The sequence below is a fragment of the Peromyscus leucopus genome, chromosome 22 (assembly GCF_004664715.2).
Source record: "Peromyscus leucopus breed LL Stock chromosome 22, UCI_PerLeu_2.1, whole genome shotgun sequence".
Lineage (NCBI taxonomy): Eukaryota > Metazoa > Chordata > Mammalia > Rodentia > Cricetidae > Peromyscus > Peromyscus leucopus.
The window spans coordinates 2,474,455-2,494,207 of NC_051081.1; the positions used below are offsets into that span (position 1 = coordinate 2,474,455).

General features: G+C 59.4%; 3 protein-coding genes across 5 annotated transcripts in view; all 3 read right to left on the reverse strand.

Moving 5' to 3' along the window:
- Plin4 (perilipin 4) overlaps window positions 1-7,132 on the reverse strand; it is an 8,879-nt gene extending 1,747 nt beyond the window's left edge. Inside the window, 10 exon segments of the mRNA XM_037198184.1 lie at window positions 55-141; window positions 760-947; window positions 1,040-2,494; window positions 2,497-2,576; window positions 2,578-4,260; window positions 4,262-4,734; window positions 5,915-5,976; window positions 6,649-6,781; window positions 6,867-6,934; window positions 7,023-7,132. Of these exon segments, the coding sequence (XP_037054079.1) occupies window positions 55-141; window positions 760-947; window positions 1,040-2,494; window positions 2,497-2,576; window positions 2,578-4,260; window positions 4,262-4,734; window positions 5,915-5,976; window positions 6,649-6,781; window positions 6,867-6,917 (4,212 nt within the window). The 5' untranslated portion in view covers window positions 6,918-6,934; window positions 7,023-7,132.
- Window positions 7,133-8,941: 1,809 nt separating this feature from the next.
- Plin5 (perilipin 5) lies at window positions 8,942-15,358 on the reverse strand. Of its 2 annotated transcripts, XM_028859709.2 has the most exons (9): window positions 15,277-15,358; window positions 14,865-15,038; window positions 14,643-14,703; window positions 14,128-14,323; window positions 13,438-13,520; window positions 12,981-13,161; window positions 11,961-12,160; window positions 10,561-10,668; window positions 8,942-9,860 (listed from the first exon to the last, which is right to left on the reverse strand). In XM_028859709.2, exons 2-9 carry the CDS (start codon window positions 14,906-14,908, stop codon window positions 9,345-9,347), a joined length of 1,389 nt encoding a protein of 462 aa, XP_028715542.1. In that variant the 5' UTR covers window positions 14,909-15,038; window positions 15,277-15,358; the 3' UTR covers window positions 8,942-9,344. The 2 variants fall into 2 exon arrangements, with proteins under 2 accessions (XP_028715542.1, XP_028715541.1); XM_028859708.2 differs by lacking the exon at window positions 15,277-15,358 and having other exon boundaries at window positions 14,865-15,229.
- Window positions 15,359-16,797: 1,439 nt separating this feature from the next.
- On the reverse strand, window positions 16,798-18,926 carry Lrg1 (leucine rich alpha-2-glycoprotein 1). 2 transcript variants are annotated; one of them, XM_037198215.1, is made up of 2 exons: window positions 18,807-18,926; window positions 16,798-17,960 (listed from the first exon to the last, which is right to left on the reverse strand). In XM_037198215.1, the coding sequence occupies exons 1-2, from the start codon at window positions 18,827-18,829 to the stop codon at window positions 16,973-16,975; spliced, it is 1,011 nt and encodes a 336-aa protein (XP_037054110.1). In that variant the 5' UTR covers window positions 18,830-18,926; the 3' UTR covers window positions 16,798-16,972. The 2 variants fall into 2 exon arrangements, with proteins under 2 accessions (XP_037054110.1, XP_028715551.1); XM_028859718.2 differs by having other exon boundaries at window positions 16,798-17,990; window positions 18,807-18,923.
- Between the last annotated feature and the right edge of the window lie 827 nt (window positions 18,927-19,753).

Sequence of the window (19,753 nt, forward strand, 5' to 3'; positions counted from 1 at the left end):
GTAAGCGGCGTGGGGCATGCAGTGGGGCACTGGGGAGGGCTGTGTCACACACACCTCATGGGTACCAGCGGCCTCCACCGTGGAGCTCAAGCTCTGGTCCCTGCAGAGCTGCCCGCCTGGCGCTTCCATGGCCATGTCTGTCTGGAAAGAGAGCCACAGAAGAGGTGGTGGCTCTAGTGGAGGTAGGGACACTCGGTGTTGTCCCTAGTTCTTGAGTCTAAACCTCCTCCATACATGGTGCAGCCAAAACACAAGTTCCCCATGAGGGCATCTGGAAGGCCAGGTGGTGGTCCCTGTCTGTGTCCATTTCTCTCCCACCCCACTATTGCCCTCTGCATATACACACAGGTTCCCTTCTGTCCCTGCCCATGATCACACTTTCCCCTGGGATCTGCTGCCCTACACCACACCATGCCTGCTTTGTCCCTCCCATATTCCCTGGGTGTCTACATGGCCAGGGATGGGGTGGGCAGATGAAAGGGATGCCACCGGGCACCCAGAATTAACAGGCCTCTGTGTCTATAATGCCCCGCAGAATCCTGGAGACAGGACACTGGGTGAAGAACCCCTTGCTAGGGCCCTGTCACCCTCACCACCCTCTCCCTTGGCTTCACAGATTCTAGCCACACACCCTGCTCACTAAATGAGGCTAGAACAACCATGCCCTAGCTTCCTCTGTATGCAGGTGGCTTAGCCCATTAGGCACTTGGTCAGTGAACAGTTGGAAGTTCCCAGGGTGGGAACCCGAGATGCGCTTACCACCTGTAAGACCTCCTGGAGCTGGGCCAGTGCAGCCCTGGCTTGGAACTGGTTGTGCTGTATGTGGCTCAGGGCATGTTCAAAAGCCCGCTGGCGGAAGCTGGGTGTCAGGTCACCCAGGCGGACAAAGTAGCTTCCCCGGTCAGCAGATAGCACCCGGGGCCCTGACTCCAAGGCTGCCAGCTGGGCTGGAAGGAAAACAGTGAGACTCAGTCTGAGAGGTCCCTTGAGGCGCTCATACTGGAGCTAAGGACCTGTAATGGGAGGGACAAGCACTCACCTTGTTCCTCAGCTGTCATGGGCTGAAAGATGTCCCCTAGTCCCTCCAACTCATCATGAAGTGCAGCAAAGTTTATAGCAGCCAGCTGACCACACTCATCCTCAGACCTGGTAGCTGCGTGGGCAGATGAAACTACACCAGACACAGGATCTTTGGTGGCAGCTGTGGGTTCCGTGACAAGCCCCAAGCCACATGTGTCTGCAAGGCTGCTGATCTCAGAGCACAGGGACTCTGCAGAAGTCAGAGTAGCATGTTTGACTCCTTGGTTGGTGGCTTTGTAACTGCCAGGCTCATAACATGTGGTGGCATGAGAGCTGTAGAGTGAACTCGGGACTGTGTGGACACTTGTGTGGGTGGCATTGATGGCCACATTATCTGCTGGAGACAGCATGACAGACTGTGTGTCTTTGGTTGTGTCCAGGCCCTTCTGAATGACACCTTTAGCCATGTTCATGGCCCCAGTGATCCCAGCAGAGACAGTATCCTTCGTACCTGTGAGCACGCTCTTGCTGGTGTCCAGGCCCGTCTGCACTGTCCCCTTGGCCACGTTCACGGCCCCCGTGAGTCCTGTGGTCACTGTGTCCTTGGTGCCCATGACCACAGACTTGGTGTGTCCAGGCCTCCTGGCAGCCACTTTTGCCACATTCATGGCCCCTGTGAGTCCTGTGGTCACGGTGTCTTTGGTGCCCATCAGCACACTCTTGCTGGTGTCCAGGCCCATCTGCACTGTGCCCTTGGCCACGTTCATGGCCCCCGTGAGTCCTGTGGTTACTGTGTCCTTGGTGCCCATCAGCACGCTCTTGCTGGTGTCCAGGCCCGTCTGCACTGTCCCCTTGGCCACATTCACGGCCCCCGTGAGTCCTGTGGTTACTGTGTTCTTGGTGCCCATCAGCACGCTCTTACTGGTGTCCAGGCCCGTCTGCACTGTCCCCTTGGCCACGTTCACAGCCCCCGTGAGTCCTGTGGTCACGGTGTCCTTGGTGCCCATCAGCACGCTCTTACTGGTGTCCAGGCCCGTCTGCACTGTCCCCTTGGCCACGTTCACGGCCCCCGTGAGTCCTGTGGTCACTGTGTCCTTGGTGCCCATGACCACAGACTTGGTGGTGTCCAGGCCCGTCTGCACTGTCCCCTTGGCCACGTTCACGGCCCCCGTGAGTCCTGTGGTCACTGTGTCCTTGGTGCCCATGACCACAGACTTGGTGGTGTCCAGGCCTCCCTGGGCAGCCACTTTAGCCACATTCATGGCCCCCGTGAGTCCTGTGGTCACTGTGTCCTTGGTGCCCATCAGCACACTCTTGCTGGTGTCCAGGCCCGTCTGCACTGTCCCCTTGGCCACGTTCATGGCCCCCGTGAGTCCTGTGGTCACGGTGTCCTTGGTGCCCATCAGCACGCTCTTGCTGGTGTCCAGGCCTGTCTGCACTGTCCCCTTGGCCACGTTCATGGCCCCCGTGAGTCTGTGGTCACTATGTCCTTGGTGCCCATGACTACAGACTTGGAGGTGTCCAGGCCTCCTGGGCAGCCACTTTTGCCACATTCACGGCCCCGTGAGTCCTGTGGTCACTGTGTCCTTGGTGCCCATGACCACAGACTTGGTGGTGTCCAGGCCTCCCTGGGCAGCCACTTTTGCCACATTCATGGCCCCTGTGAGTCCTGTGGTCACTGTGTCCTTGGTGCCCATCAGCACGCTCTTGCTGGTGTCCAGGCCCGTCTGCACTGTCCCCTTGGCCACATTCATGGCCCCCGTGAGTCCTGTGGTTACTGTGTTCTTGGTGCCCATCAGCACGCTCTTACTGGTGTCCAGGCCCGTCTGCACTGTCCCCTTGGCCACATTCACAGCCCCCGTGAGTCCTGTGGTCACGGTGTCCTTGGTGCCCATCAGCACACTCTTGCTGGTGTCCAGGCCCGTCTGCACTGTCCCCTTGGCCACGTTCATGGCCCCCGTGAGTCCTGTGGTCACGGTGTCCTTGGTGCCCATCAGCACGCTCTTACTGGTGTCCAGGCCCGTCTGCACTGTCCCCTTGGCCACGTTCACGGCCCCCGTGAGTCCTGTGGTCACTGTGTCCTTGGTGCCCATCAGCACACTCTTGCTGGTGTCCAGGCCCGTCTGCACTGTCCCCTTGGCCACGTTCATGGCCCCCGTGAGTCCTGTGGTCACTGTGTCCTTGGTGCCCATGACCACAGACTTGGTGGTGTCCAGGCCTCCCTGGGCAGCCACTTTTGCCACATTCATGGCCCCTGTGAGTCCTGTGGTCACTGTGTCCTTGGTGCCCATCAGCACACTCTTGCTGGTGTCCAGGCCCGTCTGCACTGTCCCCTTGGCCACATTCATGGCCCCCGTGAGTCCTGTGGTCACGGTGTCCTTGGTGCCCATCAGCACGCTCTTGCTGGTGTCCAGGCCTGTCTGCACTGTCCCCTTGGCCACGTTCATGGCCCCCGTGAGTCCTGTGGTCACTATGTCCTTGGTGCCCATGACTACAGACTTGGAGGTGTCCAGGCCTCCCTGGGCAGCCACTTTTGCCACATTCACGGCCCCCGTGAGTCCTATGGTCACTGTGTCCTTGGTGCCCATGACCACAGACTTGGTGGTGTCCAGGCCTCCCTGGGCAGCCACTTTTGCCACATTCATGGCCCCTGTGAGTCCTGTGGTTACTGTGTCCTTGGTGCCCATCAGCACGCTCTTGCTGGTGTCCAGGCCCGTCTGCACTGTCCCCTTGGCCACGTTCATGGCCCCTGTGAGTCCTGTGGTTACTGTGTCCTTGGTGCCCATCAGCACGCTCTTACTGGTGTCCAGGCCCGTCTGCACTGTCCCCTTGGCCACATTCATGGCCCCTGTGAGTCCTGTGGTTACTGTGTCCTTGGTGCCCATCAGCACACTCTTGCTGGTGTCCAGGCCCGTCTGCACTGTCCCCTTGGCCACATTCATGGCCCCTGTGAGTCCTGTGGTTACTGTGTCCTTGGTGCCCATCAGCACACTCTTGCTGGTGTCCAGGCCCGTCTGCACTGTCCCTTTGGCCATGTTCACGGCCCCCGTGAGTCCTGTGGTCACTGTGTCCTTGGTGCCCATCAGCACGCTCTTGCTGGTGTCCAGGCCCGTCTGCACTGTCCCCTTGGCCACGTTCATGGCTCCCGTGAGTCCTGTGGTCACGGTGTCCTTGGTGCCCATCAGCGCACTCTTGCTGGTGTCCAGGCCCGTCTGCACTGTCCCTTGGCCATGTTCACAGCCCCGTGAGTCCTGTGGTCACTGTGTCCTTGGTGCCCATCAGCACACTCTTGCTGGTGTCCAGGCCCGTCTGCACTGTCCCCTTGGCCACGTTCACAGCCCCCGTGAGTCCTGTGGTCACTGTGTCCTTGGTGCCCATCAGCACACTCTTGCTGGTGTCCAGGCCCGTCTGCACTGTCCCCTTGGCCACGTTCATGGCCCCCGTGAGTCCTGTGGTCACTGTGTCCTTGGTGCCCATGACCACAGACTTGGAGGTGTCCAGGCCTCCCTGGACAAGACCTTTGGCCATACCTACTGCTCCCATGACGCCTCCGGACACTGCCTCCTTAGTGCCCACAAGGGCGGACTGGGTGACGCCCAGGCCACCCTGGACCATTCCTTTGGCTGTGTCCATGATGCCAGCCACCCCGGAGGATAAGGCATCTTTGCCACTGGTCACACTGAAGCCTCCCTCGTCCTTTTGTGCAGCCGTTGCCTAACAAGGAAGTGCACAGGTCATCACCTCATGAAAGTCCCTTAGGGTGACTATGCTCTCCTTCCCCTTTGTGCACCTAGGTCCCTGGGACCTCCCACCTACCTTAGCCAAACACCCTAATGTCACCCAGCTGCAAGATAATGTCGGGGGACCCGCTAAAAAGATCCCAGCACTTATCTTAAGGAGGATTGTCCCAAGTCAAGGGCTGCCTGGCTATACCGTGAGACCCTGTCTCAACAACTGAAATGCAAGTTGACAGAGACCCCATCAGTGTCCACTGGACTTTGGCTTGTCTCACATTGTTGTCAAGGGCCCATGGGTCAGAGGTCACTGTTGTCACTTGGGTGTTCCTTGATACCGGTCTCATGTGACCCCAGAATTCACTATGTAGCTGAGGAGGACCTGCTGGGATGATGGAGATGTGCTGCCACTGAGTGGCCAGGGACTCGGAGCATCCCTGGAGGCACTAGCTGTCCCAGCAGGGGAGGGTGGAGGCCCAGCCCAGTGTGTGTCCCACAGTGTCGCCCAGTTAGCCCAGTGGTCACCTCGCTTCTGCAGCGGCCTGGGCTTGACTCCCCAGCTCTCCCTGCACGTGTGTGATATCAGGCACCAATGGTGTCTCCCCTCCCCTCAGGCCTGCAGCCCCTTAGAAGACACTCCTACCTGCTGGGGCTCACGGGCAGACTCAGCTACAGACTGAGGTACAGGCCAGCCTGGGCTACATGAGACCTTGTTTCAGATACAAAACCTCACTTCCTTCAAGGTCAGAACAGTGGGTGAAAGAAAGGGTCTCAGTGGGTGCTGAGTCGTCGCTAACAGAGGGACTGGCGGGCCTTGGCGCCAGGGCTGTGTTCTGATTTGAATCTACAGGGGGTAGCCCGCCATTGCCGGCCCAGGTGGTGCTTAAGGCAGCCACGGAAGTGGGGTTGGGGTCTCCTACCTCAGTTTCTCTGCACCTGCCATGTGGTGTTGTGGGCCCCTGTCTCCCCGGGGGCCAGGGAGGGCTAACATTTAAGTAGGACTGTTAAGTTTGTGCTCATTTCTCAGATGTAGAAACTGAGGCCCAGGGTGGAGAATGTACTAGGGGCCCCACCTTCTCTTTGTCCTTTGAATCCCCACCCCATGGAAGGAACTAGAACCTTCCAGACCCTCCTGTCCAGGGACTTCCAACCCGGCTCACCTGTTGAGAAGGCTGGAGCAGCCCCGCCGCACCTCTTGCCATCCGCTGCAGGTCGGTGGCCCCTGCCGAGACAGAGCCAGGCTGGGGAGTGAGGGGCAGGCCTCCAGCTGCAGCCTGTCACTCTTGTGCAATTCCAGGCCTGGCCCCAAAGGACAGGAATGTCCTAGCCGCAGGCCGGGGACAGCAGGCGGTGGCATCTACAGGCAGGAGCCAGGCCCAGCCTCCCCCCACCTCTGCCAACGGTGGCTCTGGCCCCCGTGACGCAGGGCTCTGGGAGGACTTTCTGTGCCGGACTCTGGGTGCTGGACACCCACCCTGTACCCTTGGGGCCCACGGAGCCTGCAGTGGGCTAGTGTTGTCTTGCCGCCTGTGCCATGGCCCCCAGTGGTCTGTCACAGGTGTGTGGCCTTCAAGGCAGTTAGTGGCCTGCTGCAGGCACCCCAGCTGAGTCCCAGGATGCTGTGTGACTCTAGGACAGCTGCTGGCCCTCTCTGAGTCTTTATCCTTGACACAGTCAGACAAGCACAACACCCAGCCTGGTATGTGGTGCAGAGTGGAGGGGCCATGGCAGGGTTTAAACACCGCCTTCCCTGGGCTATGTTGCCCAGTATCTGTGCCTCAGTTTCCCCATCTAATGAGATAACACAGACACAAGATCACCGGGATTGCTGCAGGTCCCTCCTGGGCAGTCTGCATAGTTACTCGGTCCCCACCACCTCCGTCGTGCCACTCACCCAGAGATGGGGGGACAGAAGTCCCTGTGGGGTCTGTGGCCGGTCCTGCGTCCTTTGGGGAGCTGTGAGTGTGGGACACCAGATTCCGGGCAGAGCTGAAGCCAGGCAGGGACCCGAAGAAACTGCTCAGGCTCTGCGTGGGGTGGGAGGGGGTGGCATGAGTGGACACTGGAGTCACCTTCCCAGGTCCCCGGTGGGATGGCTCTCCGTTCTCTTACCTTGCCTTTGGATTTGGGGTGACCCCTGGCCTCGTCTCCCGAAGCTGACATGACAGCGGCCTGTGGGGCTGGAGGGGAGCAGAAAGTACCACATGGTGGGGGGCCCTCCTGTCTCGTCCCTATTCCGGGCCCCACGGGCACCCCCCCTTCACCCACCTGGAGGCAGCGGTCGCTGGGTGACAGCTGGAATCACCTGGACCGTGCAAGGTCCTTCAGAGCAGGGCAGCTGCTGGCAGTGCCTCAGCTTCTGGTTCCCAGGCCTTATAGGGTCTGGGGAGGTGCAGGCTCGGCCGGCCCAGGCAGGCCGCCAGAGAGCTGGAGGGGGGGCGGTGTCACGTGCCTATCTGCCTGGGCCAGTGTGGACCCAACCCAGCACCTTTCCCCTGCTCTCCACCTCGGCCCAAGCTACCTCTGCCCACAGTGCCTGCCTGCAGGCCCAGTGAGTCATGGCCAGCTGGGCTCCCTGAGGGACCTGCTCTCTGCCTCTACTTTCTGAGATGGTGCCTGACCAGGCACCACCTTTGGGTCTCAGTTTCCCCTTCCAGATTCATCGGTGGGCTTCTTTGCCTCCCTCCTCCTCTGCTCCTGGCTCCCTGGCTCCTCACGGGGCCCTCCTCTAACACGTGGGACCCTTGCTTGCTCCAGGGCCTTTGCATAGGCCATGCCCCTGCCTGCTACACCTTCCTCTAGATTCCTGCACAGCCTCACCTGTCAGCCTGTTTATATCCCGCGCCCAGGACAATGCCTGGCATACATCAAACACTTAGGAAACATTTGTCTAAATGGGGACAGCTAAAGGTGCATATGAGTTTAAAATGAGGTCATATGTGATCAGTAGTCAACAAATACTACCTTAGCATTACCTGGGAAGAAACAGGGTCTCCAAGAGTGCTTCCTGATGAGGGCAGTGACATGTCCCTCTACTGAAAGGACCTGGCTGAAATGTAGAGCGGGAGGCACCCTGGGGGTGAGAGCCCAACCATGGTGGGCCCGACCTAACCAGTGTGTTAGGTCAGAGGAGGATGGTGGGCCTCAGGTCCTGAACTCACTGTCTGCCAAGTGGGCCGTCAGTGGGGCTGCTGGACAGAGGTAACTGCCACTCCCACCCTGAGCCCTGTCCCAGACTTGTACCCCAGGAACAGGGATCCCGACCTTAATGATGGGGCAATTAACTCTGGTGCTGAGCAAGGGGAAGGGGTTCTGGGGGCTGGCACCCCTGAGCCATTTCCTTGGAGTCTTGATTGTGTTGGGAGACAGTTCTGAAACAAAAGTGGGTGCTCCTGCCGGGCGGTGGTGGCACACACCTTTAATCCCAGCACTCGGGAGGCAGGGGCAGGAGGATCTCTGTGAGTTCAAGGTCAGCCACAACTACACACAGAAACCCTGTCTCGAAAAAACAAAACAAAAAAAGCATTGCAGCCAGGTCCCTCTTGTACCACCAGCTAGCACCTGACTGCCACCACCCCCCCTCACACAATCCACAAGGCTCCCTGGTGGAAGCAGCATTAGGCCTGAGGGGGGTGCCTTCTGGACAAGACGGGTGCTGGCAGGTGGGCAGAGATGGGGACACTGTTCTAAGAGCACTAGGGAGCTATGGGGTTTCTGGAACAGAGGCCCAGAAACACCATCCAGGCAGGGTTCCAAGGAAGCCAGGGGCTGCCCTGATCTCACCATGCTGGCAGAGGTTTCTCGCCAATGTGCTGCCCAGACCCAGGAGTCGGGGGCAGCCAGGAATGCGGTGAGAAGCCAGGAGGGCCCTGTGGGACCCATCCCGGCCTATGCCCTGTTTCTGCCTCCCACAACCCTTCCCCAGAGCAGGCTGTCTCCTGCGGATCCAGGGAAAGAGAGGCCACCCCATGGCATCCCCGCCATCACCTCCTTCCTCTCCTGCTTCCAAGAGGTTCCAAGAACTGATTTATACGACAGTAAGAGCGGCTTCCACTTAGGTGTACTGAGGGGGCAACACTTAGCCTTTGCTCCTCCATGCTGTAAGCAATGCTCTGGTCCTGAACGCTGGCCGGAAACTCCATCCCCACACCCTGAAAACCGGCAGCATTAGAGTGTCAAGACCCGCCTCAGACCACACCATACATGTTTATTCTGGACCATGAACAGCAAAACAAGTGAGTCTCTGGCCCAACAGAGCTGGCTGGACATCCTGGAGGGACATCAGCCAAAAGCATTTGCTTTGAAAGCATCTGAGCCCCTGGAGCAGATGCCGTGGGACACCATGTTTTCCTCAGAGCCCAGAGCCGCCTTAAAAAAAATATATATATTTGACAGTTTTGCTAAGGCAGCTCAAGCTGGCCTCAAATCTCAATCCTCCTGCCCTAGCCTCTCAAGTGCTGGCACGATAGCTGTGTGCCAACTTTGGAGGTGGGCACAGGATCACAGGAAAGAGTAGCTTGCGTGGGGTCCACAGCCCGCTGGGGTGAGCGCGATCATGTGACCACCAGGGGGCAGCAGGGCCCTGGGTGGTCAGAAGTCCAGCTCCGGCATCATCCTGTGTTTAGCCGGGCTGCTCTGGGGCTCGGACGGTAACGGCAGCGGCGGGTCTGCGTGCTCGGCCTCCCAGGCTCTCTGTTGGGCCGGCCAGTCCATGTGCGCCCAGCGCGGATCGGGGGCGCCCACCACCTCATCCACGCAGGCAGCCAAGTCGGCCAGGGGCTCCGGCCGCTCCACCAGGATTGGTGCAAATGGACCCACGAGCCAGGGCAGGGGCACCGCCCGCAGGACCAAGTCCAGCAGCTCGTCCACGCAGGCGTGTGCACGGGCCACGCGGCCCCGGCCCTCGGCCAGAGCGGCGGGCGCCACGTCCCGTAGGCAGCGGGCGTCGGCGAAGGCAGCCTGCAGGGCGTCCACGCTGCGCTGCACCTCGGCCACCTTGGCCCGGGCACCCGGCGGCAGGCCCCGCACACAGCCTGCCAGTGTGTCCACAGCACTCTGCAGCTCCAAGGTCAGGCTGCGAGACAGGGCCAGGGTCTCCAGCTCCACCTGCAAAGGGTCCATCCTCAGTTTCCCCATACATCTAAAGCAGGGTTCTCAACCTGTGGGTCACAACCCTGTGAGTGTAGAAAGGTCTTTTCATAGAGGTCCTGTATTAGATATTTACATCAAGATTCATAACAGGGACTGGAGCGATGGCTCAGCGGTTAAGAGCACTGGCTGCTCTTCCAGAGATCCTGAGTTCAATTCCCTGAAACTACATGGTGGCTCATAACTATCTATAATTCGATCTGGTACTCTCTTCTGGCATTTAGGCAGAACACTGATACATAATAAATAAATAAATCTTTTTTAAATCTTTTTTAAAAAATTTTTTTGAAAAAAGATTCATAACAGTAGCAAAATTACAGCTATGAAGTAGCAATGAAATAATTTTATAGTGGGGAGTCACCATAGCATGTATAAAACAGCTGCATTAGGAAGGCTGAGAACCACTGATTTAATGGAAGCTTTGGCTGCTTCAGTTTCCCCATGAAATCTAATGTGAGGACCTTGGCTTGCCTCGGTTTCCCCTGTGGACAACAATGGGGGGCATGTAGATCTGCCTACTTTACCTCGAGGATGCAAAAAGAAAATATGTGCCCTGCCTGTTTCCCTCATGAACACCCAACCTGGTGACTGAGAGCACTTGAGCCAGGATCCCTGTCTCATGCCCAGGATGGGTCCCGCCTTCCCCACGGCCCCTCACCTGGCTGTGGCTGCGCCCGTTCTCTGGCCATGGACTCCAGCCCTCCCACAGCTCCTGCACCTTTGGGGGGTGGGGAGTGGGGCTCACCCCGCTCTGCATACGGTGAATCTGCAGGACAGGGACACTGGGAGTCAGGCTGGAGGTCTTGGGGTGAGTGGGCCCCCCTAGCCTGCAGTCAGCCTCTAGCAGCCATTAATGAGCATCATCTGAATGCCGCCAGCCTTGCATTCTGTTGGCCAACCACCCCTTCTCCCCTCTGCTCCTCCTGTTGCTCACTGTCACCACCCTGTCCACGGGGGTCCCTGCCCAATGGAGAGTCTCCCTCCCTCTCCCGCCTGAAGACAGTGAGTGGACAGGTATAGTGTGGTATGTCAGTATTCAGTATTCAACCAGGAAAAGGGGGAAGGGATGACAGCTCCACGGTGGGTGGCCCGAGACGAGGCCCGGTGGGTGACCAGACAGGACACAGCTCAGATCTGCCCCAGCCTCACACCCACAGAGACAGGAAGTGGGAGGGTGGGCAGAGGGTTTGGATGGAGATGGAATTAGTATTGAACAGGGACAGAGCCTCACTGGGGGGAGAGGATGGGTGGTGGGGAGGACTGCATGGCTTCCTGAGTACCGGGGTGACAAGGCCTGAGCCACCACACCGCGGCAATACCATAATGCGGATGTTTTAAAATGAGGCAAGAGATCATGCAAGATCCCGTGCGCCCCCACCCAGCTGTGGGCCGGCACACAGCGGACTTTCTCAATAAGCATTTAGTAACCTGACTATGTACAAACTCTCCCACTGGCCCCTGCAGGCGGTGCTGTGGGCAGGCCAGCCATACAGTGGAGCAAGCGCCGGGGCCCAGCACAGTGCTGAGCGCCTTCCCAGCGCGGGTGAGGCCAGACAAAGGCCCTGAGGCAGGGTGGAGCCTGGTGGGAGGCTGTGGGAGGCAGGATGGGAGGGGGTCAGGAGTGGGAGGACAGAGACTGTGCTCGCTGGTGCCCTCTGGTGTGTCCGTCGTGAGCGAGGTGAGGACTGAGTCCCGTGGTGTGTGTGTGTGTATGTGTGTGTGTGTGTGTGTGTGTGTGTGTACGTGTCTGTGTCTATATGTGAAGAAGCAGGTGGGCTGGCCAAGGGCTTTGAAGATGAGGCCACTGTCAGCTGTGAGGGGAAGGAGGGAGTCCGGGGCAGAAAATGCGGAGGGACACAGTTTGGGGTGAAGGCTGAGGTGTGATCTGGGATCTAGGGTGATGTGTCCCGATGGGGTCTCTTCCTGAGTCCACTAGACTCAGATCCCTGAGAGCCCCGGCCCCACCCTCAGCAGGGACTCCGCCCCATCCCAAAGGGAACCCCCACCAATCGGGAGCCCCCCCCCCAGGCCTCTGACTACCGATCCCTAGTTGCTCACCAGCTCCAGGGTCTCCTGCAGCTGGGCCAGCGTGTCCTGGGTGCGGTGTTTGCTCTGCCTCAGTTTCCCCAAAGAGTGTTCATAGGCCAGGTGGCGGAGGCGCGCTGACAGGGATCCCAGACGCACAAAGTAGCCCTGTTGCCGCCTCTGCTCCTCCACAGAGCCCACTTCTGGGCCCTCAGCCTCGGCTGCCAGGGCCGCTGGGGACCAGGACACCGGGGGTGGGGGGGATGTCGGCATGACGCGGCCTGCGCCTCTGCTCACCCACCGTCCAGAGTGCCCAGGCCCCCAGCTCTACAGCGTCTCCATGTTCCCCTCGCCCCTCTAACCTTCCCCAAACCCTACGGCGTACTTTATTTTTGTTCCTTTGTTTTGAGACATGTAGCCCAGGCTACCTTCCAACTCACTACATAGCCGAGGCTAACCTTGGGTGTTGAGGTGACAGGTGAGGGCTGCCACAGTGGTTCATGGGGTGCTGGGGATGGGACCCAGACTTTGTATCCCCAGCCCTGGCCCCTGCGCTGAGGTAGGTCAGTGATGATGGAAAGAGAACCAACCCCCTGAAGTTGGATCCTCTGACCTCCCACGCCTGCTGTGGCACACGCACACGCACACTTTTAAACTGAAGTATCTTAGCATGCCAGAGGCAGATCCAGGACTCGAACCCAGGCCTGATTCTACCAAGCATAGCCAGGTCTAGTGATGCACACCCGTCATTGCAGCACTCAGGAAGCTGAGGCAGGAGGATGGCCATGAGTTCAGGGCCGGCCTGGGCTACAGAGTGAAACCCTGTCTCCAAACAATGGCAACAAATGACATGAAATGAATCCACACATCTGCAAGCCAGATAAAGCAGTTTCCATGGCCACCACATGCAAAAGCCCCATGTGTCCTTGGGGTCCCGGTGTCCAATTTTCTGGGCGCAGAACGGAGGGAGAGATCTGACCTGGTTTGAGTCCCAGGTTTCCCTATGCTGTGCTGTGCAACCTCGGGCAAGCCCCAGACCTCTCTGATCAGTACCTAGCTCATCCTCAGTCATGGGCAGGAAGTGGTCCACCAGCTCCTCCGACTTGCCCAGAACCATGTCCATGGCCTGGCTCATGGAGCGCCTCAGCTCTCCGCTCCAGCGCCTGCCGCGCTGGGCCAGGCCCACCACACCTGTGACGCTGGTGGCCACTACGTCCTTGGCTGAGGTCACCACCTGTGGGGAGGGTGTCAGTTTGGGCGCGGTGGGCCTGTGGCTCCATTTACCCTCCACTTTAGTCCTGGGAGCAGAGATCCCAAGACCTTCTGAACTTCCTCCTAGTTCTGTGCCTCAGTTTCCCTTCATCCGATAGGTGGCCCTGAAGCCCTCCCCAACTGGCCAGCTGGGGCCACCGACACCTACATGTACATCCTACACATCTGCTCCCCCAAAGTCCTCCCCTCCCCCTCCTCCCCCTGGCGGGGGCCCCTGAGGCCTGGTCAGTTCTAGTACCATGTCTGACGGCTGCTGCAGGAAGGGCAGCTTCTCCTCCAATTTGTCCAGTCCCCTGCAGGCAAGACTGTTCACCGTGGCCACTGAAGAGAGAGGGAGAGTGATGGGGGGGTGAAGGGCTGTGGTGGGCGGGAGTGCCTGGCAGAGAGGGGGGACGTAGAGGGGAGTGCACCCTGGCGAGGGGGGACCTGAGGCATTCCAGCTATTGAGCCCTGTCTCCCCTGTCTCCCCGTCCCCTGCTGGGTCCCTCAGCACAGCTGGGCTCAGAGCCCTGGGAACAGCAGAAGAGTTGGGGACCCTCAGAGACCCTCTTCAGTCACACCCCCTGGTCAGGTCAGAGCCCTGAGCCAGAGACCTGGAGACAAGGGAGGTGCCAGAAGTTGAGACAGGGCAGAGGGGACAGAGTTGGGGACCCACAAGAAGAGGTCGAGGCTGACTACGTGTGATTTGATCCCAGGGCCCCATAAGCTGTGAATGGTAGTGCACGCCCATCATCCCAGCACTCCGGAGGCTGAAGCAGGAGGATTGCTCAGTGTTCTGGGCCAGCTTGGGTTACAGAGCAAAACCCTGAGTCAGAAAAAAGAAAAGAAGGGGGTGGGGGCTCCCTGGGTGGCTCAGGGAGGGACACCTGGTTCTGGGGATGGTAAAGAAAGACGAAGAAGGTAGGGACTCGGGGGGACTCAGACTCACACTGAGGCTGCAGATGCTCCAGCAGCGGCTGCGCGTGGTCCAGGGCGCGGGTGGTCACACTGCACACACAGTTCTCAGCAAGGCGGCAGGCCGAGCCCAGCAGCGGGTGCTTGTCCTTGGCGGCATTGTAAGCGCCAGACACGGCCGTGCAGGTGGCCCTGACGAGGGGCAAGGCTACCACACGCTTCACCACGCTCTGCAGGAACCGGTGATGTCAGGGCTCTGCCCCACCAGGGGACAAAAGGCAGCTCGCCGGCCAATGCGGGCAGCGCACCACTCAACAGGGCACCTCCCGGTGCTCCGGGTGAGGCTGCCGAGTTGGGGACCAGCTGGGGCCTCAGTTTCCCCACAGGTTGTAACTGTGGGTGGCATATACCCTGGGTTTGGTGACACCAGTCACGGAGCTGGATCTTGGTGTGTCACTCCTGCTAGCGCCTCCCCCAGGGACGTGCGGGGACCCAGCCGCGATCCCCCTCAGAGGGGCCCCCCATACGGCCACTCTCCCAGCCCCTCACCTGCTGGTCCGGCTCCCTCAGGCCGCATCCAGGGTCCTGAGCTGTCTCATCATTGGACACACTGAGAGGCAGGACACAGAGAGAGGGGACCCCTGAGAGCCTGTGGGGTGTCCTGGGGTGCATAGACAAGGCCTGCACAGGGCCCCCGCACACAGTAGGTATATAATAAAAACCCACGGCTTTGTGGGGCAGGGGACGCGGGCCCCGAGTTCAGATCATTACCTGCGGTGTGGCGCGGGACTGGCGAGTGCACCTCTCTGGTCCATTCCACCGGGGACAGACCTACACACCAGCTCCGCTTGCGGAGGTGGAGGCAGCGGCCGCAGAATCCGGTCCCTTTGACAGGCAGGGAAATTGAGGCACGGGCTGCACGTGGAGCTCCGAGGTCACCCTCAGCTGTCCGGGGTGACAGGGACGCTGACCTCAGGGCACACAACCGCACTGGGCGTCCCCACCATGGCCGTCCCACTGTCCTCTGCGCCTGGGCCACGCCCAACTGGGTCCTGGGCCGGGGCCCACTGGGCCAAGGGTCCCGCCACCTGCCGCGCCCGTGGCTCCACGCATGCGCGCCCCTCCCCCTCCGGCCCCGCGGGGGAAGCCGGGTGTTCGGGGTGAGGGCCTTGCGCGCCCTCACCTGGGTACAGAGCAGACCCCGCGGGTGTCCCCGGCGCCCCCACCCGAGTCAGCCCCGCAGCCCTTATAGCAGCTCTGGGCGGGGCCTCCGCGCGCGGGCCAATGAGGGGTCGGGGTGTGTCCGGGGCTTCCCCCCCACCCCCGTTGCCTTAGCGACCTAGGGACGCTGGTGTTCCTGTCCGGTTTCCAGTTCTGACCTCCGACTAGGGCCGAGGACTTTCTTACCCTTGATTCTTTTATGTACGCTGGTTTTGTTTTGAGTCAGAGGCTCACTCTGTAGCCCAGGCTTGACCGGAACTCACTCTGTAGCCCAGGATAGCCTGACTAACTACATAGTCAAGGATGACCTTAAACTCACCACCCAATGGCTAAGGTGACAGATGTACTCACCACCCTAGTTAGGCAGTGCCGGGAGACCCAGAGCCGTAGTGCTAGGGAATTCTGCCCCCTGAGACCCACCCGGCCGGCTTCCTTATTATTATTATTATTATTATTATTATTATTATTATTATTAATGTGTGCAGGTGTTTTGTCTGTATGTCCGTCTCCCTTTCTGTGCACCACGGAAGCCAGAGAGGGCGACAGCCGCCTGTGACTGGAGTGACAGGTGACTGTGAGCCATCATGTGGGTGCTGGGACTCGAACCCAGGCTGCAGCTCTTCTGCCACTGCCAGGTCTGCTGTTTAAGAAGAGCAGATCCTGTCAGCTCCGACCCCATTTTACAGATCAGCAAACGGAGACCCCAGGCTTAACCCACTCTCCTCAGCCTCCTCTGCAGGACTGGGCTGAGAAACCCGATCTTGCGGTGTTACATCTCTCTCTCTCTCTCTCTCTCTCTCTCTCTCTCTCTCTCTCTCTCTCTCTCTCACACACACACACACACACACACACACACACACATGCCAGGAGGTGGAGGCAGGAGAATCATGAACTCAGATCATCCTAGGTTACCTAGCAAGTTTGAGGCCAGCCTGGGCTACATGAGACCTTGTCTACAAAAAAAAGCTGGGCGGTGGTGGCACATGCCTTTAATCCCAGCACTGGGGAGGCAGAGGCAGGCGATCTCTGTGAGTTCGAGGCCAGCCTGGGCTACAGAGAGAGTTCCGGGACAGCCTAGGTTACAGTGAGAAGGGTCTGGAGAGCGGGATGTCAATAAAGGCTTTGCCATGCGAGCCTGAAGGCCCGAGTCTGAATCCCCAGCAGCTACGTGTGGACGGAGGGAACTGACTCCTGCAAGTTGCCCTCTGCTCTCTCTCTCTCTCTCTCTCTCTCTGTGTGTCTCTCTGTCTCTGTCTGTCTGTCTGTCTGTCTCTCTCTCTCTCTCTGTGTGTCTCTGTCTCTGTCTGTCTGTCTGTCTGTCTGTCTCTCTCTCTCTCTCTCTCTGTGTCTCTCTGTCTCTGTCTGTCTGTCTGTCTGTCTGTCTGTCTCTCTCTCTCTCTCTCTCTCTCTCTCTCTCTCTCTCTCTCAGGCTGCATGAGCACACAATAAATGTAAAACAACAAGGAACGGCGTGAACGCTGAGTGCTCAGTCAGCCTAGGGGCCGTTTTACTAACTGCTTTGGTGACCCCCTAACAGGGTGGCCTGGGGTGCGGCAGAGGGAGAGAGCGCAGGCAACGAGGAGCCCGGAGGGCGTCAGGAAACCGCAATCCCCCTCCCCCGGCAGAGGGAATGGGGAGCCCGCACCCCAGTGGCCATCCTACAGGGACCCCAGCTCCGCCACATCCAGCAGCAGCCGTCCCCTCAGGGCCTCGGGACCCGCACAGCGCGTGTCGTTCTGAGAGAACATCTTGTGTCTGTTGGCGTGCACCCAGCGGCACAGGTCCCGCAGGTCGTTGTCGCAGACCCAGGGGTTGTGCGACACGTCGAAGCCGTCCTGCATGTCGCGGGCCGGCCTCCCCAGCGACGCCCAGAGGCCGGGGGGCGTGCTGGATAGAGAATTGTTGGACAGATCCAGCATATCCAGCTGCCGGAGGCCCCTGAAGGCTCCGGCCGCCACCTCGGCCAGCCGGTTGTCGCTCAGGAACAGGACACGCAGAAATGGCTGGGGCGCGAGCAGGCCATCCCCCAGCCTCCGCAGCCGGTTCCCTTCCAAGTGCAGCCGCTGCAGTCGCCTCGGGCCCCAAAGGAGGTTTGAGGGCAGCGTCTCCAGCAGGTTGTGCCCAAGGTCCAGGGTGCTCAGGGCGCGCAGGCCGGTGAGGAGCCTGGGGGGCAGTGTACGCAGCCGGTTCCCCGCCAGGTCCAGGTGGTCGAGGGCGCGCAGGCCCCACAGCCACCGCGCGCTCGCGGCCTGCAGCCGGTTGTCCCGCAGGACCAGGGTGCGCAGGGCGGCCGAGGAGAGGAAGAGCCCCGGGGGCAAGCCGCGGAGCTCGTTGTGGGTCAGGTCCAGGACGCGCAGCCTGGGCACGGACGCCAGAAGCCCCGGGGACAGAGCCTGCAGGCGGTTGCTGGAGAGGTGCAGCTCCTGCAGGCGAGGACAAGCTCGCAGGGCGGAGGCGGGCAGCTGCGTCAGGTTGGAGAATTCCACCGACAGATGGACCGTGTCAGCCGGGAGGGGACTGGGGAACTCGGTGGCACCGTGGCAGGAGATGGTGCTGCCCTCAGCCGACGGCAGTACCAGGCATTCCTTGAGACTGAGCGCGATGCCCTCGGCTGAAGTCACCAAGAGGGCCAGGAGGAGCAGGATTCTGGGCAGGCAGGTGTTGAGGTCCTGGGGGCTGCGGTCAGGGAACTATGGTGAAAATACATTCCCTCCCTCCCCGTGGCCACCACCCTGGACTGGGACAATACGAGCCTCGTGGTTTGTTTCCTGAGTCTATTTTTGTCCTCTTAGCTGGGTAGGTGAGTAGCAGAGTGAGTGAACTCCTATTCATCCTGCAAAGCCTCAGTCACACTATTTTCATCCTCACCTACTGCCTCCCCTCAGCTTCCAGAAGCAGCCTCTGTCCCACAGCAAATCTCACCTCTATGTTGCTTAAATTCCTGGGTCTGACACCTACACACTTCCTCTCCTGCTGCCAGCTCTAAAAGGTTACCAGTTATTAGTTATTCCCAGCCCAACTAGCTAGTTACTTCTAATTTGGTTTGGATCTTGGGCCTTTTCCTATCTCCCTAGTTATGTGCTTGAAAGGGAGAGTCAGTGGACTCCTGTTCACCCTGCAAAGCCCCAGCCACAATGCCTGGCTTTCATTAACGCTTCTGTGCTGTCCTCAGGAGGACAGAAGCCCCCGCACTGGGCTCCTCCTTTCTCTGTCCAGCTCTGGTTTGGGTTGAGCGGTCACCGCTGGAGAACTCAGGGTGCAGTCAGGTCTGGTTAAGTCCTTACCACAACCCTGGGAGCTCCAAAGCAGTGGTGACTGTGGCCTTGGGCCTTAGCAGGCCCCTCCCCCATGCCTGCTCACGGGGCCCCTGGAGGCCTGTGTCTGCACTAACAGCCTGCAGACCTACATCTGTCCCTGGCAACCTCAGTGGGTCAGACCAATGTCCCCGTGGTTCTGCCTGGCCTGGCTCCAGGCCTGCCAGGGGAGACCTACCTCCCTCGCTGCCAAGAGGCCATGGCTGCTCTTCTTTCTCTCTGTATCTGTCCCTGTGGCCCCAGGCAGGTGGCTTTATACAGTCCCCACCACAGGTCAGCGTTACTACACCCTTTCCTGGCAGTGGCCACTGCTTCCTGCCCACCCCTTCCCGGACAGCATTTCTTCAGCTTTAACTTCCTGGCATGGGGATTGGTCCCACACAGTGTCTCCAGAGCGGAGTCCCCACCTCTCCCCTCCCAGGATTCGGGGACTGAAATTGCAACATGACCCGGCACCTGGCTGCTCTTTGAGCCGGGGACAGGGAACAGCAGGAAGAGCTTTGGGAAAACTCTGTGGCCTCAAAAGGCTGACATGCTGTGTTTTCTTTCTTTGCTCAAGTAGCTTGCCTTTAAGGTAATGAGCAAGGGACAGTGCTTGGTTCTAAATTCGAGCTCCCGCACAATGAACGGCAGCAGCTGGCTCAGGTCGTCTGGGACTCGGGTTCCCCACCTGCACAGCTGAACTCAACCTTCCAGAGACCTTCTCACGAGTCTGCAGTGTGTGCAGGTGTCTGTTGTGAAGACACTGTGGTTGAGTGTCATCGCAGCACTCTGGGGTTGGGATATGGAGACAAGAGGATCTCTTCCGCTTTGACGTCAGCCTGGGCTCTATAGTGAGACTTTTGTCGAACAACAACAAAAACTACAATAGTGAAATGCATTTTGAGGCTACGAATTTGCCTTTGAAGACAACTTTGGCCTTGTCACATGCACGCACACTTGCAGAGGCCACAGGTCGATGTTGCCTGTCTTCCTCAGTAGCTCTCCGCCTTGTTCATTGAGACAGGGCCTCTCACTGGTTGGGCTAGGCTGACAGGCTTGAGAGCCCCAGGGGTCTTCCTGTCTTGGCCTCCGAGCTCTAGAATTACAGGTGCACACCACCACACCCAGGTTTTTCTGAGTGCT

Excerpts from the sequence above, each read along its gene's own strand:
- Lrg1 (XM_028859718.2), bottom strand. The coding sequence starts at position 18,829 with ATGGCCTCTTGGCAGCGAGGGAG. Across the intron at positions 17,991-18,806 it reads GCCTCTTGGCAGCGAGGGAG|CCCCCAGGACCTCAACACCT; the intron begins GTAGGTCTCCCC and ends CCCTGACCGCAG.
- Plin5 (XM_028859709.2), bottom strand. The coding sequence starts at position 14,908 with ATGGACCAGAGAGGTGCACTCGCCAGTCCCGCGCCACACCGCAG. Across the intron at positions 14,324-14,642 it reads TGAGGGAGCCGGACCAGCAG|AGCGTGGTGAAGCGTGTGGT; the intron begins GTGAGGGGCTGG and ends CGGTTCCTGCAG. Across the intron at positions 9,861-10,560 it reads ACGGGCGCAGCCACAGCCAG|GTGGAGCTGGAGACCCTGGC; the intron begins GTGAGGGGCCGT and ends GACCCTTTGCAG.